Source organism: Oxyura jamaicensis, chromosome 14, assembly GCF_011077185.1.
Source record: "Oxyura jamaicensis isolate SHBP4307 breed ruddy duck chromosome 14, BPBGC_Ojam_1.0, whole genome shotgun sequence".
Taxonomy (NCBI): domain Eukaryota; kingdom Metazoa; phylum Chordata; class Aves; order Anseriformes; family Anatidae; genus Oxyura; species Oxyura jamaicensis.
Window position 1 is genome coordinate 9,249,653 of NC_048906.1, and position 24,369 is coordinate 9,274,021.

Sequence of the window (24,369 nt, forward strand, 5' to 3'; positions counted from 1 at the left end):
CACGCAGTGTTCCTGACTATGGGCATGCCTCTGCTCCCCACAGCTCTCTGCTTGATGCTCCTGACTTTGCTCCACACCACCGTTGTGCCTATGGCAAGGCCCAGGCCCCTGTCACTGGGTGTTTGACGGGGCGGCCTGTTCCCCGCGTTGTTGCGGTGCCAGTGGTACCGCCTATACGTCTCTGTGGGCTGCGCACCAGAGGTCTCTCGAGCACTGGTGTCTCTTGTGCTGCCGGCGCTCTCTCTCCACCAATGACACTTCTTGTTAGCTGCATTCCTTCTTGGTGTTTCTTTGGACAGCATGGCTGTCCTCGCACACCAAGGAGGGCCGCTTCTCGCCTTGCTGCTTCCAGTTGTCTTCCTGCCGTGTACGCTGGCTGTCAGAGGAGCTAGTCGCTGAGCGAGTGGTGGGCCAGCTGCAGGGGGCCTGTTTTATAGGGCCCGTGGCAAAGGTGTGGCAGTGGTGGCCGCTGTGACAACAGCAAGCCTCTGTGATGGAGTGGCCCATGCATATTCTACCTGCATCAAGCTGGTGATGAATACGTTGTTTGTATTCACCCAGCACAAAGAACCTGCATCAGAAAGGTGGTGGTCAAAGCTTGAAGCAAGCTGAAGGAGCAGCCTCAGCCAGCCCACAGCTCCTTCTCACCACAGGGTCTGCTTTATAAAGGCTCTGTCTCCACAAAATCAATCTGAAGAGCAAATAGGCTGGTATTTGTACCTGTAGTCAAAGATCAGCATCTCCTCAGCATCCCATATGGTTTCTGCGGGGCTCCTTCCCCTCTCAGTAACAACTATTGCAGTCAGGAGGCTCTGAGCATTCGTAGCTGAGAACACTATACCATCAAAATAACCAAGTCACATCATTCTAAATTTTTATTTGAATGCGCTGCTACATTGGTAATGGCTTTCTATTATAAATTAAAACCAGGACAACATGAATAAACATGACTTTGAATTCATGAAGATGAATTTAGCTGGATTAAGGGAACAGTTTCAGAGTAAGCATGCAAACATCTGACACCAGCCAAGCCTCAGCTATCTCGCAGCAAAAACAAACCCAGCGCCACTAAATCAGTGGAAACAAGCTTTTTTTTTTTTTAAAAAAAAAAAAAAAAGGGCGCAAAAAGAAGATTGAAAAAGGTGAAAACCAATAGCAATGAAGGCCAAAACCCAATCCACATATTCTGCCTTTTCATGCACATAACTCACTGCACAGAAAATAGATTATCTCCCACCATTGGAATGGCTCAGTGCCTCGAGGAAATGCAAAACAATTACTGCTCCAGAATAGAAAGGACCACAGGACACTGGGAGGAATACTCTTCCAACAACATCAACAAAAATGAAATGGAGAACAAGGGGGGAAAGCCTTACTGCATACAAGTGAAAACACACAGAAAAAGGACGTCATATCAATGGTGAGAAAGACACAAACGTAGCCAAGCACCTGGAGAGAAGCGGGGCAACACAAAGACTTTGGGATCCAAGTTCTCACAAGAACAATGCAAGTATTGTTGCAAGCTAAAATCTTGCCCACTCAAGCAAACAGCCCCTACAAAAAGCTAAGGAACATCTCATTAAGCTGTACTTGTGCCTCACACAAAATAAATGAGTTTCATAATGCATGGCAACAAAGGAAGGGCTGATCCCGATTTTGCATTGTTATAAATTAGAAACTATTTCACAGAAGCCATTGAAATTACTGTACAAAGCCAAAACCTCTGCAGATGTAAAATGAAGTTCAGGCTCAGGAGGACTCCCTGTTCTTAATTCTCCTGCAGCAGAAGGTCTTTTGTTATTGTCAAGAGGAAGGAAAATACAAACACTAAATTAATTTTGTCAATTTTTCAGGTTATGATTAACATAAAGCGATTTCCACACTTTTTTTTTCCCCCTTCCTTCCCTGTTTTGGTGCTTATAGCACTTCCACCACTGAAATAACATCATGGGATGAATAATTTAGGGAAGAAATGACACATGAATGGCACTACAAAGTTTGTTTCTCAAGCAAGAAAGCTGTCATCCCTCAGAAGGCAGCTGAGTCACCTAGTGTATAAATAACCCTGTCAAGAGAATAACTTAGACTTGCTGCAGAATCGCTCAGCGGAGCCAGAAAGGTGGGGAACGTAGCAGCCGTTACAGGCGTGCTAACTGTTCCCTTTCCCCCACGTCATCTCTTAACAGCACTGCCTCTGTCAAGCAGCAGAACTATGCATGAAGGCAGACGTGAGTGCAGTGTTTCCAGCAGCAGACACCAGTCTTTCTGAGATTTCATTAACTCTATCATGATTTGCAGTCCCTAGTTGTCCTGGCAGTTCACTTGGGTATCCACGTCCCACTTAGAAGCAGCCTTACGAAAAAGCTGGCTGGAGACGTATACAAACCAGGTGAAGAAAAGCATTGGGAAACACCCCAGCCAGTGGGATTTCCTGGCTCTCAGACACAGCATAGCCCCTACCTGTCCTGCCACGAGCAGCCTGACCACGCTGAATAGTCAAAGCCAAGGTCACTCGCAGTGCTGGCAGCAGTGGCACATCTTGCCGGAAGCTTTCACAAAAACACAGAGAAATGCTTGCCTGCATCAAATACTGTTTGGGGGGAAAGGCATCTTTTAAGGTAATAAAGCTTATGTAAAAGTATTACAGTATACTATATACAGTGTATGACTTCAGCATCTCATATGAAAATTCAGGCATCTGTACACAGTCTTTGGTTAGAGCCTTCCTTGTACCGTGAATCCTCTCCTGGGTGGAAAGAACACTCCTTTCCAACGCAGCAGGTGCCTTGCAGAAATGATACTAAGGCAGTTTCAGACAGAGTGTGCTGAAGAAGCCTATTCTTCTGCTATTTCGCCCTTAGCTTTTGAGGATAAGGGCTACGTTTCAGTACACCAGGAGTTAAAATAATGTAGGCTAAAATCAGAGCCTTCCACAGACAATTTCTAAGGGTCTTCCACTGCACAGCTTAATTTAACTTTCAATGACAGCACAAGTTCTGCAGCCACATTGCACTTCAGCAAACTATTTGAATGTAAAACAGAAGATGCAGACACTCCACACAACCTCATAAAAATGTGCAGCATAAAAGACTAAGCATCGTATTGCGAACAGTTTACATGGCTGTTTCTTGTCGTGCTTCTGTCCTGCCCATCAGCCTCTCCAAAATTCCAGTCCTCCAAAAAATCTCAAAAAAAAGCCCCCGACCTAAATGCAAAGCTATGTCATGGACTTCTACCAGGTGAAGTGTGAGGACTCCTTCGAGTCCCACCCATCCTGAAGGCTTGCTGCTGTCAACACTCCCACTGACATCAGTGAGAAGTCTGCCAGGAGTCTGAGCCTTACTATAAAAAGAAATCCGAAGATACAAAATAAAGATGTGACTCCAGGTGTATTTTTGTTGCATAAAGATGACTTGTACTACCTTATCTGAAGAAAATGACTCGTTGCTTCCTGGGCTCTCAGTTCTTGTTCTGAAATCATGATGCAATGCACAATGCTGGTGCAGAGAAGCTGGAAACATTAAAAGATGATGCTTCACTCTCCATCTGTAATACACCCTCCTTGGTGAATACCTTCACAGGCGTTGATGGTGACTTGAATTCTCAGCTATATCAAGTTCTTTTAATTAGCAGGAGTAAATGTGGAGAGGAACAAAATTCACAGCCAAATATTTTCATATTCCTTACTCTGAGCCAGATAATATAAAAACACATGCTGAATTAATGAGCAAATGTCTCACCTTCTTCAGCATCAACCTTTTCTTGAATTGCCTTATACTCTTTTTATCTTCTGTTTTTGGAGCACGTAATGCTCAGCTCATTGCAAAGTATCTTTCTGGAAATGCCCACTCTTGATAGAGGAAAATTAAAAAAAAAAATCCAGACTAAAAAATAATCCATATTTCCCTGTGGGAGTGATGTGAAGAGAGATTATCTCTCTCCTTCTTATGAGCATTGTAGCTATATTCATTTATTTTACACATTTTCATTTTCTTTTGCCTTTTCATTCTCTTTTGACAGAGACAATAGCTAAGGTCAAGTCATCCATTGACTAATGAAACTGCCCTGCCTCAAGAACAAACAAACCAAACTTCCTTTGAGTACCAATGGTTATTATTCTTCTTTCACCTTCACATTCCTCTATCCTCTCCCATCCATACAGCAGACATTTTCTTCATTTGTTACTCACCTTCATATCCCTGTAATTCTGGGCCTCAGATAAGGAATAGAAAAGGGGATATTGAAAAAAAAAAAAAAAAAAAAAAAGGCTGATGTTTTCCTTCTACCTGATTTTGTAAGGAAACTGTAAAGAAAAAAAAATGGTCTCACATCATCAAAAAATGTCATCATGCTAGCAGTATGGCAAATGATTTTAAGGGAGGAATGAAAATTAACTTCCCTAGCATACATTACGAGGTACTGTGACATGCTGAACATTCAAATGCAGTTATGGAAGGAAGGAGCTGGCAGGGCTGCTCCTTCCCCAGTGGACTGTGAGGCCTCTCACTGCTGTGATGCCACTGGGCATTCATGATCTCCTGTCACATCCCACCTGAAGAGAAGGCTGGCTCTTCAGCCAGAGAGACAGCACAATGCTGTCTCTCACATTTACCTCCCTTTCTCAGTCTGTGCATACAAATGGTGGGGTACATGAAAATAAGTTTGTTTGGCATCGTGAGTCAACTGTGAATGACTAACAATCAATGAATAACCCAGTGGGTGTTTGATTACATGGCATGCATGTTAGTTTTTTGATGGCTAACCTCTTAAGTATATTTCCATCCCTTTGTCTCCCTTGGAGACGATAAACTTTTCAAAATAGGCACTGTCTGTCTCACTATTTGTTTGTGTGGTGCCCGAGCACAATGGGGCTGTTCTCCAGGTAGCTCTAATGTGAAGCTGAACACGCATTCCTTTTATAATCACACAACAAATAGTTTGTGTTGATTCTACTCTACAGTCAGGCAAAAGGTTTGTTGATTAGATCCCCCATTAGTTGTTCACCTTTGCAAAGGAATTGTCTTGCTGGGTAAGAGAGGAGGAGGAAACTCTTCACCTAAGCAGCTGCGCTCTTGCTTGCATTCATTTCCACAAACAATTTCAACTGAGGGCTTTTTTTCCTCCAGAAGAGACATCATCTGAAATTCTTTTTGAGAGATGAGTCGAAGGCAAGTGAAATCCTTGAAGAGTGCTTCAGATGTGAATAGTGGTGTCTTCACCTCGTACCTTTGAAGGCATCTTCCTGAGCTAACAGTGGTCCAGTTTCTAAACTGAACATCCCCTGGTTGGGATGAAGCACTGTTTTGAAGAGTTTACATCTCTGCAGTGCTCCCTCTCAGCGGCCCTTTCAAAGAAGCATTCTTAGGCAGGTTGTCTCTCAGTCTATGCTGGCTAGTGCGCTTTGTCTCATCATAAAGTTTCTTGTTAACACAGTAAAGGCAACTTAATTCCTGCTTGAGTTTCTAAGACTCGGGAACACTTTTTTGTTTCACTTCCACACTTCTTCAAAAACCCAGAATAAACTTAACTCTGTTCCATTGCTCTTGGAGCTAGCCTACCTGAACGTGCCAATAGGAAAAAGTGGCTACTTCCTAAGATAAATGCTTAGCATTTTCCTTATAGGCTAAAAGAGAAACAAGTCAGGTAATCCAATCCAGAAAAGCTATGAGATGCCAAGCCATGCAGGGTACTGTAACTAAAGTGTTGAGCTCCGAAGGAAGCCACCATGGCCAGTCGGTGGCTCAGTGCGTGGAGTTGGTACCCAGCACCCAGGGACACCCACCAGCCCACACCCAGGCAGCCGAGCCCCAGCAGGACCCACGCCACCTTCCTGTAACAGGGAAATGGCCGATTCTCTCCCACCTGGGCAGTGGAGCTTGAAAAACCATTGCAGCCTTTACAGGGCCACCTGCAAGTCCCTCTGGCCTTCCACCTTTCTTGTTCCTCCTTTTTCATTAACTGTGGTGTAGTCTTTTTTTATTTTGTAGCTCTGCTTTGTAATTGTTTGGGATTCGCTGCTATCAGAAGGTTATCATCTTTAGATATGACCTTTACGTTGCATTATATTTACTCTGACCCTCTTTGCAAAAGAAACAGACTTATAAGCTACGAGTAAATCAAATCTTGCGTGACACCGAAATATGACCCTAAGATACATCTGCCACCAAAACAAAGCATTGAAAAGCATCTGCTGCTGAAACTGGACCACCCTACTGTGAAATTGGGCAGTTATTTAATGATAACACAAATTATTTAAAGCAGTACAGGAGTCTACAGGAGTAATTTAGCCAAAATAGTTATGTAGTTTAGGAATTATTCAATATACCGGGGTTAACTTGGAGCTAAGTATGTTAACTCCTAGCAAACTAAATGCAGTGAGCTTTGCCTCCTTCACCTGTTCATTACCTTTACCATTAATGGGTTTCTGTTTTAACCTGTCCAGACCTGAGACAGTGACTGAAAGAAGTACCACAGCATCCCATCACAGGTCTTCAGAGCCAGCTCTGACTTTTTCTTTTAATAAAAGGAAAGTTGGGATCTACAAAAACTTTCAGTACTTTGCATTTTCCAAGCAGAAACTTTCCCATCAATCCATCAGAGATTTCAACCTCTTCATCATTTCTTTGCCTCTTATGATAAGGTTTGGTACCAAAACAGATTTCTCTTAAAGGGATATCCCATTAAAAATAAGCAAGGGAATTTTATTTCATATCTTAAAATTAGAAATGCATTATTGATGGGATAATTAATTATATATTTTGGATTTATAACCTAGACCCGAAGAAAAGCACAATATTTGAACATACATAATTGCTATCACACCGTACAATCTCTCTTTCTTATTAAACACAGAGCCCATCTCCTCCTTGCATGAATATTTCATTCAGAATGTGCTCCAGCTACTTGGCAATTTCTGCTATTTCATTTCCATCCTTGTTTTGAGAGCAGGCAACTCAGACGTGAAAATTTCCCGCTGATAGAAGCCAGTTCTACTTCTCAAGCACAATGAATTTGAAGTGTGACGTCTAAAGGAGAAATGTGCCCCCTCAAGTCCCCAGACCCCAGTCTCAGGGAACTGCAGACAGCTCGGCACTTGACTGTGTTTCCCCAGCCCCTGGCGCCCCTCTGCACGCCACGGGGAATGGCCTGCCTTCCGATGGCTTCCAGAAGCACTGCCCGTTCAGCCTGGGCATTATTTGAAAGTTTTGGCATGGCAGTCCCCTGACCGGGAGCCTTTTGGGCTCTCTGTGCTCATGCACATACCTGTGTGCATCTCCTTCTGTCAGACCGAGAGCAGAAAGGGAACCTCAATCAGGTTTCCTGCCACCCTACATAAGCAGCATAATTTTCTAGCTGTGTGCTTGAGCTGAGGCTCCAGGGGGATTTACTGAAAGAGTTTCTTTTCATGTCTTAACCAGGGAACTGGAGGGCTTAGGAAAATGGGGTGCGGGAACCAAAGGTCATTGGAAAATGCATTGTGGTGATGGGCGGTCATGGAAAAACTGGTTGTGGAAACTGGTGGCATGGGAAAAGTGGGTGCAGGAACTGGGAAACCTGGGAAAATGCTTCCTGGGAATCGGGCTTGTGGGAAAAGGGGGAGTGGCATAAAGGGACATAGCAGTCATGGGAACTGGGATTGTGAGAAATGTGGGAAGGGGAGGCACTGGAAGCAGGGATCACAGGAACCCAACTGGGGCTACGGGCATCATGGGATGGGGCTCTATGGGATAAGGGGCTCTGGAACTGGGGGTATGGGAACCAGGGGTCATGAGAAAATGCACTGTGGGAGTGCGGGTCATGGGAAAACCGGGCACGGGAATTGGGAAAAGGTCCTGTGGGACCCACGGGTGCAGGAAAACACAGCGTGGCAAGAAGAGTCAGGGGCAAAAGGTCCTCAGAAACTGGGGACGTGGGAAAAGGGGGCATGGCAACAGGCATCACAGGAACCATGAGTGTGGGATGGAGGGGCACAGGAACTGGAGGCTGCCCAGTGAGAAAACAGGGCAGGGTTACCGGAGTCTGGAGGAGCACTGGCCACAGGAATACACAGTCAGGGAACTGGGGTCCAAGTGACTGTGGGAAAATGCTTTAGGGGAACTGGGGGGCATGGGAATAGCAGTGGTGGGAATCTGGGGGGTGGGAATGGGGAGCATGGGAAAGGGCCACGTGGGAGCCAGGCCACAGCAACAGGCGTCGAGGGAACTGAGGGCAGGGGATGAGGGGCGTGGGAACTGGGGACCGAGGGAAAATGCTTCACGGGAACCAGGGGTGTAGGAAAAGGGAGCACAGCAAGAAGGGTAATGGGAAAATCGGGTGTGGGAATGGGGATCGTGGTCATTATGGTCATGGGAGAATGGGGCGTAGGAACTGGGATGGTGGTAATTACAGTCATGGGAAAATGGGGTGTGGGAACTATCATTGAGTGTCATGGGAACTGGAGGTGTAGAAAATGTGGGTGGAGGAATTGGGAATTAGGGGAAAATGTTTTCAGAGAAGTGTGGGGATAAGGAAAAAGGGTTGTGGGAATAAAGGGTTTCTGGAACCACGGGTTGTGGGAACTGGCACTGTAGGAAAAGAGGGCACAAGAAGAGGGGGCATGGGAAAATAGGGCACGGTGCCAAGGGTATGGGGCCTGGGAGGGCAGGGACCAGGACAGCCAGCACAGAGGGACACGAAGAGGAGCAGGTTCTGATGGAAAGCAGCTCTTGCTGCCTTCTGCACTAAATGCACAGATCCTTGTGCATGAAATTAAGGTCCTGCCTTAAAGATCTTTGGGCTGTGTTTTTTCCTCACACGTAACGAAGAAGCCAGTTGATTCCCCAGCGCACACATATAATTTCCTAACTCAGGTGAGCACACCAGAGCTAAGAGACAACCCTGCTCTCACCCTGTCAGTCGTTCTGCAATTAAACATCCCCACAACCACTCCTTTCACAACCAGACCCAAGTGCCCAGCCTACAGTGTCTGAGAAGAGGCGGTGGGGCAATGGCCTCACAGCCCCCAGCTCCATTCCCTGCACTGCCACACATGGTTTAGGCGTGGGAGATGGCACTCCAGCAAAGCCCTGCTCCTTCCCCTTCTCATGCCTCCCTTCTGCATTTGTAAGATGGGGAAAGCATCCCATGGAGCACTGGTCACAGAAGCAGCAGAGTCAAAAGTGACCAGCATGGATAACCACAGCAACAGGGCGCTGCGACCAGCTGTGCCACCAACAGCAACTGCAGCAAAGAATCCAATATTCTGCTGTTGTTTCGGTTTTAATTCCTTTAGGTTTAACTACTTTATTTAACAGAAAAACTTTTGACTTACTGACACTGAAAAAAAATAGCTCTTTGGTGTCTTTTACGTTTACTTCATTCATAGCAAGAATACCAAAGTTTCTTGTTTAGGGACTGAAGACTCTACTTCATTATTAAAACATATGCGCATTGTGGCCCTTACAAATCGCTATTAAACTGAGGATTAGGCAGGGGCTGGAACAGATAGACAGTATATTTTCATTCAATCTCCTTTAAAATAATGATGCATGCAACTTCATGTCATTACTCTTTAATGATCTTAAACCTATTTAATAGCACAGTAATATCCCAAAAAGGAAAAGGGAATTATTTCCACATTTAATTTTCATCGCAAAAGTGAATGCGGTTCTTTCCATGGCAGATAAGCAGCTAAAGCTGCTTGGTACCTTAACTGGGATATGACTGCATTAGCTCTGCTACATTACAGCCGAGCTAATGAAACAAAGCAAAATGATTAGCTTCAGACTCCTTGGAGTATTTGAAAGCAGCGTCTGGCTCGCTGCTGGGGGCCTCGGCAGAGGTAACAGTGTCACAGATGCCACACCTGAATATGCATCAGGTCTGGGCTCTGTGGCGAGCCTGTTCCAGAGTCATGGAATTCCTGCCGTTGGAAAAGACCTTTGAGATCAACAGGTCCAACCATCAACCTGACCTACCGAGTCCTGTCACTAAGCCATGGTCCTCAATGCCACATCCACACGTCTCTTAAATTCCTCCAGGGATGGGGACTCCACCACTGCCCTGGACACCCATTCCAATGCCCGACCATGCTCTCCATTAAGCAATTCTTCCTAATACCCAATCCAAACCTCCCCAGCACACCTTGAGACCATTACCTACCCCAGCCTCCGACAGCTCAGACCTCGTCTCCCAGGGAGCAGCAGATGATGGCTCTGGTACCCATCTCCTCTCGCCTGAGGTAAGCGTGAAGAAGGTCTGGCCAAAAGCCAGGGACAGATGTGCCCTGGCACACATCCAGCTGTGCCCCTGCAAAGGCAGCGTCTCCAAGGCCTGCTCCTACTCCCTCGCCTGAAAACAACACAGGGTTTGTCCCCATCCTGCACCATTTTTCTTGCCGCCAGCCTGCCCCAGCATTATGCGAGCACTAGCGCCAGGACGGAGGCACAAAGAAGCTCATGACAGGGATGATCCCTTTGTCTCCTGGCAAGCTGCCTGCATCAGCCCCAGTTCAAAGCCTCACCTGAGCTCCTGCCTCCAGCAATGACACTTGTACCCGCTCCCCTCTGCCACCCCACAGCCCTGAATCCCGCTGCCTCAGCAGTCACCACCTTTGCTTCCTTCCTGGGAGGAAGTGTTGGGCTTGCCTCATGTATACCTGTAATCAGTCCAAAATTAGTGCAGGTTTTCACACTTACTATTAGAGTGTCTCACCTAAAAAGTCACCTTTCTCCATGGGGTCAGCCAGCCTGGCAGTGGGGCAGCAGGCTACACTATGGAAAGTGTGCCAGCCATCTGCCGGCTAAACTCCCTCTGTGGTCATCCTCTGTAACCTGCACGCTTCACGCTTTTCTTCTGAGGCCAGGCCAACCCCAGAATATTTAATATCTCATCCTAAGGACAAAGTTAGCATCACTACTGCACGGCCAGAGGCTCTAAGGCAGCACAGTAAATCTAAATTTATGGATGAGAAACAGAAGAGATGCTGATGCTCATACATAAATGGAGCTACAGGAAAAGCTGGAGACATGGTATTGCACTGCTGTGCTCTATTATACCTATCCTGCTGTTAATCCCAGGCTTATTACCAATCCCAGTGCCCATACTTGGTCCAATCTAATGTTTTTTTCAGTGCAGAAGCACAGATATTGAGAGATCTGCAGAAGACGCTCATTTGGTTGAGAGTATTTTGGTCTTGTTTATGCACACTCAAGCTTTAAACTGAGGCAGGATGCTCTAAGAAGTGAATAAAAATAACTCAGTGCCTTTCTGTTATACCCCATCCCTTTCTCAACTGTCTCCAAGTCTGTCTCAGAAAGACTCCCAACTCTATTTCACTCATCTCCTAAGCACACCATTCTCTCATCAGTTTTGCAGTTTCTGTTCATTTTAGACAAAGCCAGAGATAAAGTCGACAAGGAGTTGTGAAGTACATCTTTCTCGTTTCCAGTCCAATACAACCTGTTTCTTCCAGACTCTGTAAAAAAACCTGAATACAAGCAGCAACTCCAAAATCATTATACAATTTCAAATATAGCAGAAAGTTTAGACACTGACTGGATTTTGCCTTGGTTCAGTGAACTGTAGAGGAAGGTAGAGCTGCAAAACAGAAGCCAGCCTGAATTTCAAGCATTTTGAAAATTCAGTACCACTAATACTTCAAGAAAGTACACTTTAAGTTATGTTCTCCTGCAGATTTTCACATCCTAACTTCAAACACTCTGGCCGTAAAGCGATGATATGGGGAGTGCTGGCCACAGAGAGCTGGTTAACCAGGACCGTGCAGACCTTTACTTCTGTCAAAATAAAAAAGCCCTGGGAGAAATTGCACTCTTGCCTTACCCTAGACCCAATCTAAATGACAATGTAGGCTCACACTTCGGTTTGAACACACGTATCTTGCAGCTGGTTTCTGGACGTCAAGCTGAGCACGTGCTTAAATATTTCATGGAGACTTCACCCAGGACAAGTTGTGTAGTCACAGGTAGATTTACCCTACCAAATCCTTGCTCTTCCCTCGCTTGCACTGATGTAACTTCAACAGCTTTGTGGATCCACTCCTGATACACACCTGGGGAAAGGAGCAGATACTTGGGCTCCCTGGCTTTTGTGCTTTAAGTGGACATAATTTGTTTTCCCTTCTTTAAATAATAATAATTAAAAAACATGATGACATAGTTATTTTTCTAACATAAACTCCTATTAGTTAACTTTAACTCAAAAAAAAAAATTGGATTCAGTTGTGCAGGCAGAAGACAAAGGCTATCCGAGTTGAGGTTTTGTCAATGCAATATGTTTTTTTTTTTTTTTTTTTCCTGAAGAGCATTACTAGATTCATATTTCAGCTTTAATTAGTTTCTCCAGGATTGTTAGTGCTTCTGTGAGAATCTTTCCTCTGAGCTCTAATTACAGACACAGGATAGATTAGCCCAGTATCTGATGACCTTTTATAGTTGGTTTGACTTGAGCTTCATGTGCACAGACATCCTAGCTGGGGAAGGAAGAGAAGTTCCATCAGATGCCTATGACCTGCTGCAGCACAGCAGCCTGGCACCTAAGCCCCTGTGCTGGTACTTCATATCATATGAGCTCCACAAGAGAGAAAAGTCACATTACCTGAGCGCCAGTGAAGAATCTGCTTTTAAAAAGAAAACAAGAGATATGCAATTGATGGGGCACCCACAGCTTCTCTGGGCAGCCTGTTCCTGATGTTTAACACTTAATGGAGGAGTGTAATATTTTCAAAAGAGAAAGGATATGTGAACAAAAGCCTATGGTTTCCAGCAGTGAAATCTGAAGTTTTAAAGTGGAAGATGCCAATTCTTTTTAAAGGTATCTGGTGGAAGCAAATAAACCAAGGAGTGGGACTTAGGGTTGCATATGGGCAAAATCCCTCATGGATGAGTAGGGTGTGAAGACCCCTGGAAGGAAGGGAACAGACCCTGTGTTTGTGGTGCTCCCAAGGCCTAGAGAAGTGAGTAACTGGTGAGGAAGGAAAGATCTGACTTCTTTGCTAACCAGCCTGCTGTGTGCACACAGGTGGCAATTCTGATTAGAGCCTGTGCTCATCTGATCTACAGTCTACCATTGCAATATTGGTTAGTGCCCACATGGAGTGAGCTGGCCTACTAGTCGTCTGACAGCCAGGAGGACAAAATTTAATGAGATTCAGTTCTGTAAGAATTAGGGATGCTCCTTCACTTCCAAGGAAAAAAATCTTCCTTGCCAAGCTAAGCTAGTCCCCAGACACTAAGAACATATCATCGGTCATCACAGAAGGGTTCTTTAGGAGCTGCCTCAATGGAGGTTTTGCGATGCATGGGAAGGACAGACCCAAAGTTTCTCTCTGAAATATCACCTGCCCCAGCTGCAGAATACTGGGAACACGGGCCGCTGTTACTGCTGGAGAAGAATTTCTCCTGAAGGATCTAAGAACACAGACTTCATCGGCTGTTTGATGGGCATGTCATCTTCAACCATGAAGATACTTTAAGGGGAAAAAAAAAAAAAAAAAAAAAAAACACCCTTTGAAGACAGTATTAAAAGACTGTGTGCAGAATCACATCAAACTAACTAGGGAACTTCACTAGGGTCTCACTCTGTGACCAGTTTAATAACACGTAACCTTGCTCACCACTCAGGAAGATAAGTCTTTTTTATTATTATTTATTTATTTAACTTATCCATTAATTAATGAGGTTGCAACAGGGTGAGTGATTTAGAGTGACACGCTCTGACAGCTTATACATCTTGAGTAATGCCGTGTCAGGCACTTTGATATTTATATTAAGACAAATGGTGCATAATGTGATGTACATGCTAACAATGAACATAAATATTTAGCACTCCATACAAAGCCTGCTCTATGATTAATTTGGTCTTAACTTCATCTCTCTGTGATCTTGCCTACCCACTATTTAAAGGTGCATTTCTGGAGAACCCTTATCAAACGTATTTACAAGTCCTCACCACAGTAGCAGGTTTTGGCAACCAGCAAGCTCCCCTCCCATAACGAGATCCTGGAGAGCATGGGAGAGGGAAAACCAAGACAACGACATGGAGGGAGAGGAGGGAAAGGAGCACAGGGAAGGCAGGACAAAGATGAGCAAGAGAGAAAGAGTGACTGGGTATAGAGGGAGGGCAACGCAAGGAGAAGCATGTGCGAGCATCAGCAGGAGCGTGGGAATGGAAAGGGGGGAGAGAGTGAAGAATGAGCGCAGGAAAGCAAGTGAGGGATAGGGAGCCTAAGGGAAAGATCAGAGTGAGAAGGAGGGAAAGATCTTCCACGTTTTCTCTTATTTTGGTACAAAGACAGTCTTTTATTGCTGACCAATTCATAGTTGTACTAATTTGCTCCATTTTTAGTATTGATTCCATTTACGGAATGAAAGGGCAGGCTCTGTGAGCATTGCTCTCAGCAGAACGGGAGCACATCTCAGTTCTGGAACCTCTTCAAGTGTCACCTTTGGTATTTTGCATCCTCAAACCTATTCATACATAACATAACACACCACTTCAAATCTCTCCCATTCCTAAGAAAAATGACTGATTAGTTTTCTCAAAATTATCATTTTCACTGAAAGGGACACAGTTCCTGCCCTCCATTTCCCAAATATCCTCAAGAAATGCAGAAGACAGAAGAGATTTGACTAAATCTTAATATCCAGAACATTGTTCTGCCTTTAAGAAGAGGAAGAGAAAGGGCAGTCGTATCTCTGTGTGCTACCCGTGAGTGTGGTCTGACCCACTCTGCCGGTGCACAGTACTTCAGAGCACTCAGAGCTCAAAACCAAGCTTGGGGTGCTGCCTATTATCAAAAAATAAATAAAAAAAATTAATTAAAAATAAAATAAACACAAATTAACAAAGAAAGACATTTTCCTTGCTTAAGCACAACTGCAGTAGGGAAACGGCAAGGTATCTTCTTGGGTAGGGTAGTAACGAGCCTGCAGAGGATATACCTACGTTGCCAGAGGCCTAATCATTTGTCTCATTTTGCATATCCCTTCTACAATCCAGTCACACCTACATGAGTGGCATATTTCTATACTTATCCACCACTAATCCCTAATTCTTACAGAACTGAATCTCATTAAATTTTGTCCTCCTGGCTGTCAGACGACTAGTAGGCCAGCTCACTCCATGCGGGCACATACAGGTCCACGCTGCTTTACTCGCACCGCTTACCCAACGCTTTAACATCTGTCAGCTAACAGAAAAGTGGGCAACCTGCCAGCCAAGGGCAGGCTGTGGTGTGTCCTGCTCCTTGAAAGATTATTTACAAGGCAAGATGTTTGCGTGAATGCAAATCGTGAGGTGCTTCGCCCCCCCTTAATCCAAGACAGAGGTGTTCAACTCCTCCCTTCTCTCTAACATCTTCTACGTGAGGCTTGTTGCCACAACTAGCTGCCATCACACACAGCGATGTGTGCCACCCAGGGGCTGAGGGGCTCAGTATGGTTAGTCTGTCACAAAGAAAACCAGGCGGTTACAGGGCTACAGCGCACCTTTGCAGGAAGAAAATATCAGGTGCTAAAAAGCTCTTCCATATACAGATGAGCACACCAAAGTCAAACAACTGGCAATGAAAGCCAAACAGATGCAAATGAGCAAGAAGCAGAAATTTATAAACCCATGACCATGGTTAAGTGCAGCACCAAAAAAAACATTACATAGCTGGATGGGACAGAGAGAAAGGGCACCACTGAACCCACCAAATTCAGTCCTGCCCACCCAGCAGGCTGGGTGTGAGCCCCAGTGCTCTCAGCTCTCACAGAGCAGGCAGAGAAGGAGCAGCACAAAAGTTTGGGGAAAACCCCAGCAGCTCCCCACCACGCGCTGCACATCGCAACTACTGTGGCAACCATGGCATACAGCACCTTAAACCTCCAGGGATCCTTCCTGCAGTGGTTGTGTCTTTTTCTCAAGATAAAAATACACTGCTTAATTCCTTAAAATGTTTTTAAAAAGCTGCATCAATACATGCTGATGAAAGCTAGTTGCTGCCTGCTGCTCGCTCACCTCTTCCTGTCTGAGCCATGGCTTTTTTGTTGTTGTTGTTTGGATCTATCCTATCTCCTGCCCTTACTACCTAAATCTTTCAGGCCTTCACTGCATCCAGAATCACTCTCAAGGCAAGCTCCCACTCATCTCCACACAGAATCCAACACTGACTGGACAAAAAAACAGAAGGCTCAACTAAGAGAGGAAAGCTATAACACGTCATGGCAGGTTAGGAGCCCACCCAACTTTTTTTCTGATTTTTATTCCTCCAAGCCATCAAGATCAAGCCTTAAAATGAGTGAAAAAAGGGTGAATAGTAAATGGCAGGTACAACGATTTAGGTAGAAGAACGAAAGGCTAGTTTAACACTTTTTTATTGGTCTACGAACTCAACAGAAGTAATTTCTGCTTCACCTCTAAACGTCCTATGTCTCACAGACAACAACACTAAAGCAAAATGTAATTATTTAGAGAGTCATTTTTATCCTTCTCTCAAATCTATGTGAAAGCCCTGCCTCCCCTTGAGTATAAAAATTACAATATATCAATCACATTAAGCGAGAGCCACCACCAGCCACTCAGGATTTCTCCTGGGGTGTGTAATTGCGTTACCCAGCGACATCAGGCATCTTGTCTTCTGAAAAATCACACTGAGCCAATCAAAATAACCTAATGACTGCTTAGACGTGTCTAATTCCTTTACAAGCAATCACAACTGTTCAGAGATGGCAGCAAAAATTCACATGCAAACCTCATTTAGTTGAGCTTCGCCTCCTTCCAGGTACATTTTTCAGCTGAGGAAAAGAATTCCATTTATGACTGATACAAAACTAACATATGGTTATAGCTCCTCTCAAATATTCTTAATCATCCTGCAGCATGTGGTATGTGTGGCTTACACAGTGCATATGGTTGACAAATTCTGGTTAAACTGGTCTCAGGTATTGTTCTTACTCCAAGCAATTTCAGAAGAGCCCACTCCTGTTAGTACAATGAGAAGTAATTTCCTGAACACAAAGCAAATGCTCAGATATCACAGGGCATATAAATGCCCTATTCAGTGCAATAAATAGGGCTGCTAATGAAGTCTTCCCATCCTACCACCACGAGTATGTTTCACCATGAGACCTGAAATAGGTGAGACATGCAGAGCTGACACATAGCACTACCAGCTCCATAAGGGAATTCTGTTCAGTTTAACCTAAGCCTTCGACCCAGTCACACACAGCACATACATGGTCTCAAAAATGTCATTTTCTTAGGTGTAAGTATTTATCTCTTACCCTCTTTCCCTCCCCTTTGAGTGCCAGCCAGCTCCCTGATCCCTGCCATAAGCAAGCCAGCGTTTGCACAAGTGTTTCATAGGCACTTGGTAAAACCTCCTGGTGCTCCTGACAGCACCGTCTTGTTTATTTTCAAAAATAGAAAAAAAGAAAGCTTATTTGGTAAGCTTGGTGAGTGTACTGACAGCCTGGATTGCTAAAAGACTTCAGCCTTGAAGAGCTTTTTATTTACTTTTTTGTTTCTTTCTTGTGTTACTTCAAAAGTTTTCCCAGCGGCTCTAATCTGTAATAGAATATTAAGCTGCAAAACATCTCCCGTAGCTTTGTTGGTCACAGTTACTGAGAAGATTTGATTCCTACTGTTCTTAAAAGGCGAGCGACAGACTTTGTCGGGGCGTACATGACCTTTGCAAAGCAGCAGCCCGGTAGGAACCGCGTCGATTGCTCCAACCTGTCAATGAGCAACAGCCGCAGAGCCAGCGGGAGAACAAGGCCTGATGCCTGCAGTTAAATAACAGCACCTCAGGAGAGCACATTTAGGAAATAGCTGAAGGGCTGGAAGGTCACTCTGGATGAATCGCCCCTTTCTCAGGAGCTGGCACTGCTGCCAGCCAGCAGCTCCTCTGGCTGGCTCTGGTCATAACGCAGTGGCCTGGATCTAAAGGCATGCAGTGCTTTGAAAGAGGTGGTCTTTTTTATAGATAGGAGCTTTTCTCTGTAATTTATTATGCTTAAAGAAAGACTAAACTTCTCTAAGAAATTCATAAAACTCAAGGGCTTGAGTTTCTTTAAACCAGTGAAGGCTCTCAGAAGCAAGTGGCCTGCCCATCTTTCCACACCCAGCTCTGCTGAGCTCTCCCACATGGCTTTGAGGACCAAGTGTCCCCAAACACCCTTCACCCGCAGCAATCGATGCTTTGTCCCTTCAAACATTCAACAGCTAGAGTTTGCTGGCCTTCCAAATTTTACCACAGAACATTAAGAATCACGGCATTTTTCCCTGAAGGCCTACCCAAGACAGCTTTGTGCAGATTCTTCACACCACACTCAGCACCAGCCCGGACTTGAAGAGCTCTCAGCTCTTATCTAACTCACTGCTCACTTTGCAGCTAACTCCTGCGAACCCTCATCAGCTCCAAGAAGTATCCCTGGGTGGTACACGTCAAATAATGCTTAGTTGAGCAAAACCTGACTTTCAGAAAAATGTAAGAAGAAAGTAGAAGTCTCCAGATGGGGACACCTATTGTGTCCTGAGCCCACGCAGCAGGTAGGTGAGCACAGGCACAGAAATGCTGCCGCACACTTAAGCCTCCTGTGATACCATGTTAAAGATCACATCCATCATCGAGGCATGCAGACGCCCTTTTCCTTGACTGCAGTTTCAGCTTACCTCACCTTCCCAGCCTGCGTGCTGCTGCAAGAGCCCCCGCGTCACGGTGTGCAGCCTTCCTGCTTTGTCTCCTCTTGTTTTTCTTGCTGCTCCTTGCTGCTTCTGGGTGCCTCTGTACCTGTCCAAATGACAGACGAAAATCACGTTGATACCAAGCCTCTATTTATACTCATTCTAGTATTTGGATCCTTCAAGCTGTCCTTAAGGAAAGGGACGTTTAGTGCTTCCTATGTGTAGTCTGCATGAAGAGCATCAGTCTTAATAAACCTGCTGTGATGTTTCTTAAAATGTTCCCATCCCTCAGCACACTGACAGAATACCCACAAGTCAAGTGATATTTTCTAACAGCCTAAAACCGACCACGAGGTGTTTCTTTCATTGCCAGCTGAAAGAGCAAGTACCTCAGAAGTGGATCTTTTACTACAAGCAATGTGAGCTTGAAGTAACACAAATCAAATATTCCACTCTTTCTATTATTATTTATTTCCTTGAATCTGCCATCTCTTGATGCCTTCCTTCCCTTTTTTAAAAGCTTTTCTAATCCAGAGTGGCATAAGAAACACAGTGCTGTAAAGTGCACCCAGTGAAGTCTAGCTGTGTAATTGGGTAATAGTTTTACAATGACTGTTTTTCTGAACCCATTAGTACACTTTCCTGATGCTCCAGTCAGTAATATAAAAAAAATAAAGTAAAGCTTAAACTGCACAACTTGTATAAAACCTTAGAGCAGGCAATGCGCTCCTTGGCACAATTGCACTTTTCAAAAATAGGATTTTTATCACAGTCTTTCATTTCCAGTCAATCGAGGTCTGTATTTATAGATCATTTTTCACATATATTACTCAGCATCTGCTCTCTCTATCTCTACTCTGGTAAATATTTTTGCCTGCTGCAAAGGATATTAGGGCAACACAGCCAAGATGAATTCTTGCATCGGAGTCTCGCAGCTGAGATGACAGTGACATACGGCAAGATATTAGAGCACTGTAGTATCAGAAACGTACGGTAAGTCTGAATAAAGGATGTAGCCTAGAGTTTTATAGCCTCAGGTCTGAGAAAGCAAAGATAAAAGGTGTACCTCCATTGTAACAAACAGCCAACTTAGTCATTCTGAATAATATGCCCCATCAATTAAACTTAACCTATTGATTCATCATCTCACTGGAGCCAGCCCAGGTGTTGTGGATGACAGTGTGGCCTATTTCATGTGCTGCAGCAGAGATCAACAGGGAGGTGGCGCAGGGTACTAGATGGTGCCTACGTGTCTACCTAAGAAAAACAAACCATAACTTAGTGTTATTAAACTGTTTTACTGCTTCTAGATAGGCATAAGTGTTATATAATGTAATCCAGACGATATAGCTGAGAAGTATGGCCATGTAAGGCACTAAGCCTACCTTGCTACTCAAAGACTGCTGTGCTTTTCTCACGGGCAGTGGGCTGAAGCTCCCTGCGAGTTCTCAGTTACTGGGAGCAGGCTACCACCCGTTTTGGAGCCACGATAGATACCACTCAAGAAGGGAGCTGAACAGACTCCTACAAGCAAAGAGTATTTTGATTTTCTGTATTGCCAGTACATTGTCATTTCCCTGTGGGGAGCTAATCCAGACTTGGAGAAAGCGAGCATATTGAGAAGACAGAGAACCAGTGTAGCCATGCTTTGTCCCAGCAGTTTTGCATGTACATCATTTATGCTTGCAGTCTTATCAACATTCAAAGCCACATCTGTTTAGCTAGTACAAAGATTTTTAAACAGCTAACAAATTCTGAGCATGGCCAGAACTAGCTGAATTCAAATTTGCCTTGTATTGAGTTCCCTCAACTCAGCGAAGGCAGCTGCTTAATATGCAATTAAGGCTCCCCACGCAAGTTGTTCTCCCTGCTATGTAAGCTCTGTAAGCTGTTAGTATTGTATCAAAAAACATACATGATTAAGAACGAATGCAATGGAGAGTCAGTGCAAGGCAACAAAGAGGCAGGTTATGGGAAATGCAGATCACATCCAAGTCTCAGAGTCACGTTAGTTGGTTTGTTAGAGTGATACAGGAGGACTATTTAAAGGTGTCAAGCTTTAGCAGAGTGTGTTTTGAATTTCTTTCACAAGAGAACTGTACTTTTCTGATCTGATTTGTAAATTTATATAAGGTATCACAACAGGATGTATAAATAACAAAGAAACAATCTTGCGATGCTAAGTAATCCATACAAATTCTATCACTGTAATAAAGTCTCTCTGAATTTTATCCGCAGGGCTCCAGATAATCGCATCCTATGAGGAATTCAATAACTCCATCAGTCAAGAACCAGAAAGGTGGGCTGCTACTTGGCTTGGAAGTAACGCTAGCAAAACTCTACAAATGCAGCTTCTCGAATGGAATTAATTCAACGAGACTGAAATGTAGAAATTCATTTCAGGCTCATTTTTTTCTACATCTTTTAGAGTTAAAAAATTGATAGGCTTGAAACCCCAGCAATTGCCTTGACTTTCTAATGTAATATCTTTGTGGGTAGAATCCTGAAAGACAGAAAAAATATTGGCATATGGCAGTATTATTTAATTTAACTTCATCTGCAGAACACTTAGTCTAAATTCCAATGGAATTAACCATACTTAGCATACTCACACTATGACTTAATTTTAATAATCTAAAATTAAAGCTGAGATAGTTGGAGGAGGGAAACACGAAAACTGAACTACTCGTTTTTCTCTTTCAAACACCTGTAAATTAGCCTTAATTTCACAGTGAAGGACCTCCAGTCATGCCAGGTATCACAGTTTGCTGTGTACTTAACAAAATAGGGTAACATAAAAAAAACAACAGCATAACAAAAGGGAAGATGTTTCTTTCCTCCAAAGAATTTCCAACTAAAACATGAAACAATGAATAAAACCAGACTGAGACATCACAAAGCAGCACTACTTTGCAACAACTTAGTGGCTGAATGCAAAGTTTCTCTAATTTTTGTCAGCAAAAAGAGTTTGAGGAATTTTTGTTACACTAGTGTGATGGGTTTGTGCAACAGAGGCAATATGAAAAAAAATCAAATAGGGGTCTCATGCTAACATAAAGGGGAGATGGACTGGAGGGAAAGGCTGAACTGACAGGTACCCCTTGGAACAGAACGGGGCATCCTGGAGCAGGTGTCTGACTTTTGATGGAAGAGAGGACAGAAAGACCAGGAGAAGTTGAATCCAGAGCAATAGGATACTCAAAGAAACTTTCTGAGAAGTTGTCTTGGCAACTGCACTCAGTATACACATGCACAGTGAGACTGCCTTTGTGAAGTGAGAAGCTCACACAGTTAAGGTTGGAACTGGCAGAAAGGTCTGCTGGACCAGTCAGGAACGCCAACCTCAGAGATATCACTAAGGAAAAATCAGCAAGGCCAAGATCTATCTTGACACAACAGCTGAAAAAGAGAAGCAAATTGCAGGTGATGTGTATATTACAGACCACAAACAAAAGGAAAACAGGGAGGAGAAAGAAGGAAGAACCAAGGGCTAGTAGAAAGGGCTAGTGTTTATCAGGTGCCACCTTGGTTTGAAACCAGCTCCTATAACAATTAGTGAACCAACTGAGAAATACAGAAAGGCAGAAATTGCTTCTGTCTTCTCTTACTGCTGATCAAGTACAATATACAAATCCAGATTTATTGACATTAGAATGATGTGGCCATTCTGGAGGTGAATTTAACATTATAAAGGAAAAGAAAAACAATTCTATCGAGATGCATTCTTCTGCTGCTGCTCCCTGAAGAATCTGGAGACAAAGCAGTGCTGTGTTCCCATATCTGAAAGCATTATACATCGCAAATAGGTCAATTGACTCAAACTGGGAGGGAGGTTTGGGCAGCTTTCTTCAACACATCTTTTATTCAGACACCTTGGGACACCACATGAAGTTCTTATCAGCACCTTGCCTTTATATAAAGTAACAAGAGCTGGATGAATCAAACTGCAAATGAAAATCAGGATGTTGTTTCTAAATCCATATGAAACGGGTATTTGTTTCTCTCCTTCATTTTTTTTTCTTATTCTGATAGATCACTGAAGAGCTGAACTGAATTTATTATTTAAGCTAATCTTTGAGGGCAACTCATGCTAACCCACTTAATAAATGATGAAAATGTTTTTTGGTTACATAAAGAGGTTTTAAAAAAGCATTTTTAAGACTTTGCTGATGCACTGTCTTGTAGCAAAGAGCAATTTCTGTTTTTACACAAAAACAAGACACTCCCATTTGAAAACTTGGAATGCAATTATCTCTATAATTTTGTTTTCTGGTTGTCTGGGATAATAGGTCTTTGTAGGAACAAGAGGGATACAACTTGCTAGTTACTATAATTTCTCCTGCTAAGGCTCTAACCAAGTCTGGGAAAAAAATACGTGGGAAAAAACAATTTTGTTTTGCCAAATGCTAGGAATGGTAAAGTGTCGGTATTTTTACCACTTAGAGTGTCACAGTTTTACCACTTTCCTATAGAAAGTGTATAGAATTTCTTGTTTAAGCAAAACTAAGAAAAAAGAAGTGGTACAGCTTTCTAAGAACAGTAAAAATCATAACCATTTTCCTCTCTGATGCATTATAACAACAGATCTATCCAGCAATCAGCACACTACGCTGAGTACAGCTGCTCTGAGTCTCTGGGTCAGGTCCCAGGAGGCACTAGAAACATGTACGTTGGTCCAGGCAGACAGCATGGGGACTCTCAGCAAAACTCAGGACTTCTGCAAGGCCACAGCAGGCCTGGAAATTTAAGACATGACGTTCTTCGTGTGCATTAATACAAGACTCTAAAATACTGAGATGCAGAAACAAACAATGTTGTCTTTGTGCAACCTGGAGAACCCATGTAACTTCAGGTACTTACCTTAGACCTGACCAGCCTTTGGGAAGCACATCTCTCCCTGTTCCATGCAACAAACCCAGCCTTCTAAACCAAGTTGCTCTGAATCTTACCATTGCCTAATGCAGTCAAACATAACCACAATTAAAAACACCAGCCTACTTGGATTTCTTATCGATCAGTCTTCTGCTGTGAATGGGATTATTTTCTTCTTTGACCTCGGTGCAGGGAGCTATTTAGAAGCTTTTCAAAATTCTATTATTCAGAGACAGATTTGAATGTATCAACTCAGAACAAGAACTTGTTTTTACTGTTGTTTTTCTCTGATTTTTTTTCCTCCCACCTTGCTTTTCTGTTCTTTCCCTCCCCTCCCAAGGTGGAGGCAAACCTCAGGCTGCCCAAGTAGCTTTTAAATGTTAAATAAAACACATCAGCCTGCCACGTCTGTCTCAGAAAGTCAATACGCTCTCCAGGAGCAATCAAGCACCCAAGCATGGAAGCTAAGGCAAAAGCCTGTAAAAATGTAGCAGCATAGACTGAAGCTGGTGCAAGTAAAGGTTTTCTTGTAAATCTCCAGTAGAAAGCAACTTTATCCAAGAAATTACGAAGCCTTTGATCAACCTGAGCTAAATGTTGGGATTAGGAACTCAGTGTGTGGCTAAATGAAATTCTGAACCATGCAACACTCAGCTATCTTCTATCAAGTTTACTGATATTGTAGCAATAAAGTACTTGCCTAATTTTTCCAATTCTAAATCTCTTATGTGCCCTGAATTTTAGCTACATTGCATCTTAATATTTTTCCGGTTTCTATAAATGCAAACAGTGAGAAAAATGCTTTCTTCTAGCAACACAACTTTGAAAACC

The 24,369-nt window shown here is 43.7% G+C and overlaps 1 protein-coding gene across 4 annotated transcripts in view; it reads right to left on the bottom strand.

Annotated features, from left to right (window-relative positions):
• The window catches only part of LOC118174102, a 272,434-nt gene that overhangs the window by 44,497 nt on the left and 203,568 nt on the right, over nucleotides 1–24,369 (bottom strand). For 3 of the 4 annotated variants that reach the window (XM_035339200.1, XM_035339198.1, XM_035339199.1), the window contains one exon: nucleotides 18,655–18,772. In XM_035339200.1, coding sequence (XP_035195091.1) covers nucleotides 18,655–18,772 — 118 coding nt within the window. Of the gene's footprint in view, nucleotides 1–11,932; nucleotides 12,050–18,654; nucleotides 18,773–24,369 lie in introns of those variants that run through there. The other variant, XM_035339201.1, reaches the window with a different exon arrangement.